General features: G+C 28.8%; 1 protein-coding gene across 2 annotated transcripts in view; it reads right to left on the bottom strand.

The window, feature by feature from the left end:
• The window catches only part of LOC107445498 (cell adhesion molecule CEACAM6), a 152,638-nt gene extending 143,469 nt beyond the window's left edge, over nucleotides 1-9,169 (bottom strand). For both annotated transcript variants that reach the window (XM_016059898.3, XM_016059899.3), the window contains exon 1: nucleotides 9,016-9,169. In XM_016059898.3, the coding sequence (XP_015915384.2) occupies nucleotides 9,016-9,133 (118 nt within the window). In that variant the 5' untranslated portion in view covers nucleotides 9,134-9,169. The remainder of the gene's footprint in view (nucleotides 1-9,015) is intronic.
• Nucleotides 9,170-9,385: the final 216 nt, after the last annotated feature.

Here is a 9,385-nt window from a genome sequence, read left to right as displayed (position 1 = left end):
ACAGTTCTTTTTGACGACTTCTGAAATATATATATATATATATATATATATATATATTGAAATTTATTTGATGTTGGCAATAATATATACATTTCGCTCAAATAAGCGAACAAATTTAGCTTTAACAGAACAAAATTAAAAATTGAAATGCCTATTCAATTTTAAAATTTGTTTTTTAATAAAAATTAAGTAGATAATATCCTATTTTTTTTAAAAAAAAATCCAGAAACTGAAAATAGATTCAGTTTTAAAGCAATTATTGTTAAGTAATGCATTATGAGAAAAAAACAAATAAAATTAAGAATAATTGTTCTTGAATAATTCTTTAAAACTCAATGTTTTTCTTTTCTCCCTTTGATTTTGGGTAAAATCTATCAATCTTTATTTGCTTTGTTTTCTCACATTTCTTATTTACCCAAAAATTTATCATATGAAAACCAACGCCAAAGAATTTCTTAAGTTGGCGGTAAATGAGGTTTTATTTTACTCAAAGCTTTGCATCTTCATTATTCTTGTCATTCTGACTGTTTGCGTTTGAAATGTTATTTGTTTTCAAAGTAACATATATCCTTTTCGAATGTTTTTGAAATTTATTTCGAGGGTATCATTTTTCTTGAAGATGATTATCAAATATCTTTTTTGTCTTAAAAATATAAGAAAGATTTTTCTAGTTTTAGTTAGAGTAATGTATTGTTAAAGAAACGAAATTCTTCCGGAAAAGTTTGAAGGGAGTAATTCGTTATTATGAAACCTGTATCTTAATAGCTGAAATTTACATAATACTTAATTTAAATCATTTCATTTTCACACATGAAAAAATTAGCTTGATTTTAATTTTTCTTACTGTGAATACATTTACCTGCATTTTTTACTTATATTTTTAATACAAAGAAATTTAAAAAAATGAAATTTTCTTATCATCTAAGTGGAAGCCATTGTTTTGAAATAAATTATATACGATTCAGTTAGGTCAAATATTTTAAAGATAGCAATATTTGCTAGCTTATAGCTCTGATCAAAAAAAGTGTTCATTGCGTTTTTTTCCCTATGTAAACGTAATTATTTTTATTCCCTATGTCTGGTTATCTGAATGCTCAACGTGATCATGGTCGCAAAGGTATTCAAGATACTACGTCACAAAATTGAAGTTTCTAAAATTATCTAAAACTACACGTTTATTTTGTTTTCAGTTATGTTTTCAAAACAAATTACTATAAAACTGAATAATTTAAAATAATAATTTTAACAAATAAGCTTTGTACTAGAAAGCGAAAGTTATGGAGAAATGGAACTAATTAATTGACTATTTACAGAAAAAAAATCCACTCAAATGATCCTTGACGCTAATGATAATTAATTTTGGTGATAGTTTCTAATCGAAGTGAAATAATAATCTATATACTAAATGACAAAATTAATGGAGAAATATTATTAATTTGTTTAAGGGAGCCTTAAAAAAATCGACAATTTTTTATTGACATCATTGTTGCTAAATGATTTTGGTAATAGGTACTCATTCCAAATAAAAATAAACTATGAACTTAAAAGCAGAAGTGATGTAAAAAATTTACTTATTCGGTGTGGGGAACTGTAAAAAGTCACGAAACTATTATTGACAGCAATGCTTGATTCTGGTCATAAGCACTACTGACAACATGGTAATAGGTGCTGGTAATAGGGGAACTGTAAAAAGTCACGAAACTATTATTGACAGCAATGCTTGATTCTGGTCATAAGCACTACTGACAACATGGTAATAGGTGCATTTTTCATAGGTACTCTTATATAAGTAAAAAGTATTTTTTTTCATTAAATTTGATACAAATTCCAGTTACATCAGTACTGTACATTTTTACAAAAGATTATTTGTGGTGCCTCCAAGGTATAAGTAGAAGGATAAGTAGCTTGATTGTGGTTAAATTTAAATATCATGAGTTGCATCGAGCAACAGCATTATGCCAGGATCTACTAAATACAGTTAATCTTTAATTTGATGGAATGAACTACTAAATGCAAGTTTTTATTAATCTAATAAAACAAATCCACCTAGAAGAGCAACAAATAATAATATATTAAAACATAGGAATTATTTAGCTTTATTATTTGTGTCGGTATTTTTATTACAGGTTTAAGCAAGTTAATAGTGTTGTTCAGCATTTAATAATGCTTTTTTTCACCGCTTACGAAGAACAGGTATTCAGCTAGCATAAAATAAATCTGTATTAACTACTATCTACATTTGAGCAAAACAGAAATTCAGCATAAAAAAAAATAATAATAAAAATTTTATTTTTTATGATTACTTGTTGCCTCTTTTACTCTTTTCGCATTATAATATTAGAAAACGAAGATTATTTGATCAAAAAGACGATCAACTAAAATCAAGATAATTCAGCACCAAGGCTAATGCTATTGATCACGGCCAAATCTTGACAATCAAGAGTAACCATTATCATGCAATTTTCTTGACGAAATTCTTCGTAAGTGCGCAACTTAATTTTTTTCTCAATTACTATTAACTGAACCCTGGTGGCTCAGGGGGTAGAGCGTTCGCCTCCTAATGAGATAAACCGAGTTCGAATCTCAGTGATGGCTGGTCGATACGAATTCCACACCCACCTCGTACCGAACACAGTGCTGACGTAAAATATCTACAAAGGTTGACGGATCATGGGTTAGAGATCTCTAGCCGTTGGCTTACCAAGGGATATTTTCATTGTTTTCCTACCCATGTAACGCAAAAGCGGGATAGTTCCATCAAAAAGTCCTCCACGGAGGCGAATTTCTCCAAATACTAGCGCAGAGAATCTCCTTGTCTTCTGGATTGGGCTCAAAATTGCAAGGCTGTGGAGTTGAACATTAGTAGTGGTAAACCCAGAAAAAACCGTCTTCTGTTCAGCGACGGTTTTAAAATAAAATAAAATTTCTATTTTTTTTACGTGATTTAGATTTGTAGATTCACGTTTTAGTAAACTAATTAAAAACCTCGTTTAAGAAAAATTCCTTGACGTAAACTAAAGAACTGAAAAACTCCCAAAAACTAAAGAACTAAAACAAACCCCCAAGAACAAAAGACACTTAATAGAGAAAGGAATATTAAGTTTATTTAAAATTAATTCAATACATATTACTTCACCATCTTTGTTCATTTTTTTTGTTTTCTTCCTCAAAACAATTGGTTTATCTGAATATTGGGCTTTCCGTAATGGCCACACTTAAGCTACATTACAAGTTAAGTTACAAAAATGGTATACATATTATGACTATACCGAAATCTATCTAATCAGAACTGAAGTTGGCTAAACTGGAAACACATAAAAACTAGTTTGATTGCTTAAGGAAACAAAGAAAAGTTGAAAGAATATTAAGGTAAATTAATAAATTAAGGTAAATAATTTTGCTTTCTTTACTAATTACTTTTTTGTTCCTTTCTGGTTTAAATGACAATTTGCAACATCTAATGTGAATGATATTTTTTCTTCTTTTCTGACTTATATTCAAAAAACATACACCGATAGAAAGGCTTGCAGAATAGATTGTATGTGTTTCCTTAAAATTATTGTTTTAGACGTAAGAGAAATTTTTGGAGTTAAACATTAAACATAAAGCATTATCGACAAATATTAGACTTTACCCCAAAAAATTAGGAAAAAAAATTATTTGTTCAGCAAATTTTAATTTTGTGTTCAAAAGGGAAATTCTTGGTGAATCATAGATTGCTTGAATCATTCATGTTCAGTTTACAAAAATTTCCACGTATAGAATCGCAAGACACAAAGCTATTAAAATTTTAAGTAGTATTCACAAATAGAAATTAGAACTTTAAATGTATGTATTTTGCTGTTTTGCTTTACTAACCAATACAGCGTTACGATTGTGTAATGCACTTAAAAAGCGCCAGCCACACTAGAGATTTCTGTGGATCAAAAAACGTTGCGAACGGAGTATGCCTGATCATAATCCATAACAAACAATAGATGGCGCTCAAAAATGTCAGTAGTCATCATTTTTAGACGAAGGAATACTTCTACTTTATTTTCCAAAGAAAAAAGGTAATGCTGATTCGGTTAAGCATATTAGTTTATTTTATTACTGATTTTACATAACCGACTGATACATCTAATGTGGATTTCAATATAAATGGTCGTAGCCTCATAAGCTTAAAACTAATCCATATGGCAAAGAAACTCTTTGAACAAATATTGAGACAAACTATTACCTTAATTGAAAATGTTTAATTAAATTAACTTCATCATGTGCTACACATGGTGGAAAACCACAAAAACTTCTCGCCAGTAAACCATTAGCTAGAAGATTCTAATCCATGCTCTGTCTAAAACTTGAGTATTTTATTCCAGTAGAGCAATCGGTGCGATTCTCAAAGTGGTTGACGAAGCGTCTTAGCCACCGTCTGATTCCGAAATTGAACCATCTCGGATATTTTGGTAAACAGTTGCTCTCAAAAATACTTTTTAGTATACGTGATAACTAATAGAATGCACAATATACCGAAATGAGTTGAAATTGTGAAAAATAAAAAGCTGTAGCAAATATTTGTAAGAAAATATCAAATATCTCATGAAAATTTAATAGCTTATAAACTAATTGAAACATAAAAGCAATTACAACCTACAATGCTATCTTCTAAAGTTACAAAAATGCAGGGAATCAGTTAAGAACAAAATTATTACGCTCAGTTAAATCGTATGAATCATGAAAAATATTAAACGTAAAAAGGCGTATTCTTTTCTTCCAACATAGTTAATGTTTAAAAAATTAAATTATCGAAACAATAATTAATTTTTTTATTCAATGTAAATCTACTCTCAGACTTAATCTTAAAAGATTTATTTTTGTAGAAGGTGCCGAAGTTTTCATATGTTGTAAATAATAAAAAGGATTATAGAAGAGAAAATTATTTGAGCATTATACACTACCGTATTTCCGATATTTCGAATAAATTTGATGAATAAATATAGATAGAAATATAAAACTGCGTATTTTTTTCTAATGTATATATATTTTTTTTATGATTCTTTTAAATAAAGGCGCTCGTAAAGAAAGTAATTACTATTGTTTAAAGACAACAAAAAAATAATAAGTTTAAAACTGTAAGTTAGCTTCTCTCAGAAAGACACTTATAATATTTTAGCACTAATCTTTACCACATAAAGTTATTATCAAAGAAATGGCAAATAATGAAATGAAGCCTCTTAAAAAGAGAAAAAAATTGTTAAAGCTTAAAATTGTTCATTTTATCGGGTGAAATTTCTAACTAGTTTTGTTTAACGGTTGCTTGCCAGTTTCCATTAAAAAATTAGTTGAAATTTTCGGGAAGGCTGGAATTTCAGATTCAAATAAAACATGAAAGGCTTCATACTCAATCTTTGAAGTAATGAATTTCATTAAATGATTTTTTTAAAATAGTTCTCATTATTACGGTGAGTTTGATTCCAAGAAACAATTTTAACAGATAAGTTTATAGAGATTCAGGTTATTTACGATAGAAAGTACTTTCTTTTTTAAATCATTGCTGTACGTTCTTTAAAAAAATTAGATTCATATCTTAAACCATGAAATCGGTACTTTGAACTGTACTAAGTTTAACTTTGTCACCAGTCATGCTTTACCTTACTATTCTATAACTAAGCAGTAGAAGAATTAAATAGCCCAACAATTTGGTTCATCTCGGGATCTAATCAAAGTTGCAGCAAGTTTATTCCCTATGATATTTTAATATTCTCCAGCTTTTTTTATTAGAATTTAGCTAGGGAAAAAAGTTATTTTCCATCTTGAACTGACTCACAGAAAATAATAAAAGTCAGTAAAAAAAAAATTTCTATGTGCTTTGGTGAAATAGTTTACGCATACGAAGCAAATTCTTTATAGCCTTGAGTAAACAAATACCCTTGAATTCTTTTCTTGATTTCTCACAGATAAACAGGTTTTAAATAACTTATTTCAAGATAAAAAAGATAAATTCCCTACGCACTTATAAAGGTGATTAGAGCTTTAATAATAATAAAGAAACAGGAGCATTATGGTATTAGTAAAAGATAATTGTGGGTTAAAAGAGCATTTTTGAGGCAGATGGAATAATTTTGCACAAAATTATTTCATCCTTGGTGGTAGACGGATCAGGGGTTTGAGTCCCCTTGCCGTTATGCTAAGCGTATGAGGTTTTCGTGATTTTCCTCTCCATGGAACGCAAATGCGGACTAATCCCATCAAAAAGTCCTCCATGAAGGCAAATTTCGACCAATACTTGATCCGGGAGTTTCTTTGTCTTCTGGATCGGGTTCAGAATTATAAGGCTACGGAGTTGAGCATTAGTAGTCATAATTGGGTCGGCTGTTCAACGACGATTATGAAATTATAACATAATCAAAAACGAAATTTTGTTAGGTATGTAATATAAATTGATAAAAATTCATTTTTTTCCAGTTTTCATTCCAATATAAAAGTGCAAAAGTATGGTGTGAGGTACAAATACGTTGTCAGAAATAAAACTCTCACGTTTCATGATTTAGCAGATTTTTAACTCTTTTTTGCTATTTTTGACTATTCAAATGCAATTCCAAGTATTTTATAGCCTTGAAAAATAAATAAGAGAGTTCAGAGCCTCTGGAGTTTCCAGAAAAAAATGAAATGACAATATCGATAAATTTCACACAGAAAGTAAATTCTTATAAGACTAATACGTGATATTGAACACACTACGAGACTTTGTATAACGAGAGTTACGCACTTGCAGTAAAATATCTTTCTTAAACATACTTAATACTCCAAATTATGAAAATAGGTTGTAATGAAAATAATGAAGACGGTAACAATTAAGTTTTATGTAAGAATAATTTTTCTCTTTTTCTCTGTATTAAAAAATGGAAGAGCAACTGGTGTTTTATTCATTTAACTTTATGTTTTATTTTGTTTTGCTGCTCAGAAACTGTAAAATTTTGAACTTTAAATCGCGAAGAATTGTAGATAAATTTACAAGGAATACGATGAATTGAAAAAATTAGATTCGATAATAAGTTTAAAAATAATCACGTACTAAACTTGTAGGAAAATATACCCTGTAACTTGTTATGCATACCGCAGAAATGAAACTATAAAATTGAAATTTGCCTTGTTGAAAGTTCCACTTTTGTTTATTAACTTATCCTGAATTTTTACAAAACTCTTACTTGGCTTTGCGCTACATTTTGTATTGCTGTGCAAAAACTAAAAGACTTGCTAATTTACTAAAGCTGAGTGGAAAAATATACAAGAAATACAATGAAATAAAAAAAAACATATCTATTGATTGCTAATTCAAGAATTATTAGCTGTTAAACGTAGAGTAAAAAATATTGTGTGGGCTAATCTACAGTCCACTGAAATGAAATGGTAGAGTTAAATTTTGACGTGATGAAAAAAATAATTTCATTTTCCAACCATAAGCAATTTTTAATTTCAAAATTGCATAATTTGTTGATAGTGTTATTTAATATTTAAGCACTTATATCTATAAATTTAAATTACTACTATTTATCTATTTTTATCGAAAATTTTCATTTAATCTTATTATTTTAAAATCTCGGCTTTGACTTAATGTTTAGAAGTAAAAATTGATAAATAAAATTTTAAAAATAAGAGAATGAGAGAGAAAATAGGTTTCTCCAGATAAAGATCATAAAATTAATATCGAAATTTTCAAGTACGTAAAAGACTCACTACATAGAAACCGCTTCAAATTTATACGATTAAATTAATAACTTCATATTGTTAACAAGAAAAATTAAATCTTATATAGTCCTCCTATCATGTTACGAATTTAGCATTACTAAGTTTTAAAAAAAAAAAAAAAAAAAAAAAAAAAAAAAAAAAAAAATATTGTCTTTTAAATCTGGTAAATTAGCAATTTCGTTACAATTAATTGACGAAATGTTCCTAGATAAAATTATAATAATCATGCGTTTTATGAAGAAAATTCTTTTTTTTTTTTTTTTTTTTTTTNTAAAGAAAAAATCCTTTTTCCAGGAAAAACATAACAATGTTGAATGTAGGGGTGGAGCGTACTAGGATTTTTTTAAAAGTACAAAACTCGAATTTTTATGTATTTATAAAACTGATGTCGATAATATTAGTTTAAATCTTGAACATTTTAAGTTGAAAACATCAAAATTTGGTAGTATAAACACAGAGCGTCGCAAAAAATGATGGCAAATTATACATTGACCCAGATCCGACAACCGAATAAATCCACGAATAAAATTAAACATTTGGTCATTTTTAAGATGAATGATGTATGTTCAAACCAAACAAAAATGTTGGCATTGTTTATATATTGATGTAAGTCAAAATTATAAAGCTATTGGTTTTATTTATCAGTATGATAGTGTGTCCGTTACAATTGCCTTTACCCGAAAATATAATTGTTCAGATTAACAAAAGCTGTTTTTGTAAAAAAATCCATTTTAATTTTACATACCTGAAGATTTAAGTTACATTATATGGAAGCAATTTATAAAATGGGCCAACAACTTTGCGAAAACTAAAATTTTAATTCCCCTCTTTTAATGCTCCGATGCGAGAAGAAAAAAAAGAAAAAAGGATTGACCGTTTATTCCTCTTTCGAGTGAAAAGGAATTTGCATGAGCGTGGTACTAGTTTCTCTGACCAAAATGACGCAATAAATAAATTATTGCCTTTGTTTTTACCCTAGGGCACATAACGTTTTCAAACAAATATTGTTGCATTGCTTTCTTTTCAAAAGTTTTAAAAGATTAGTATGAGTTTATATTTTTTTAATCACCATTAACAACATTTATAAGTTTTACTTTTATTTGTCAACTTTTAACTACACACTGTGATAAAATTTATTTTAAATTTATAATGGATAGTTCTAGTTCATTAAAAAGCGGGCCAAGATAATTAAAATAAAAATAGTCTTACGACACCAACATCTACAATGAGTTCTGTAAAGAAAACAATTAAATGAAAGAAGTAAAAAAAAAAATCTTGATTACTTACAGTGACCAAATAAGTAAAGTTCCAGGGTGAAAAAGAATAAAATCACTTGTCTGGACATGCTCAAGACAAGTGACGTATCCGAAGGCAGGAGATGAGGCTCGAGAACATCCGCCCGCATCACCGGATTTCAAACGGACTGCTTCGGAAGCGCGCCAATCCGCGCGCACACTCTTAACGAGGAAACCCTCTAGTGGAAGAGAACAGCTCCAGAAAGTTTTTCCGTGGGTGGATGCTAGAACTTCTCCCGGAATCGGGAGAAGCAGACGCGCTCACAAGTTTAAGGATAGATCGTGCTATGTCTTAATTCTGAAACATCTCTTTTTTTTAAATAAGTAAAAAGAGAAGCTTAAATCGTAGCGAACGCTTAAAA

This window comes from Parasteatoda tepidariorum, chromosome 7, assembly GCF_043381705.1.
Source record: "Parasteatoda tepidariorum isolate YZ-2023 chromosome 7, CAS_Ptep_4.0, whole genome shotgun sequence".
NCBI classification, from domain to species: domain Eukaryota; kingdom Metazoa; phylum Arthropoda; class Arachnida; order Araneae; family Theridiidae; genus Parasteatoda; species Parasteatoda tepidariorum.
Note: the sequence above shows the minus strand (reverse complement) of the source record. Positions and strands in the feature narration are given on the sequence as shown.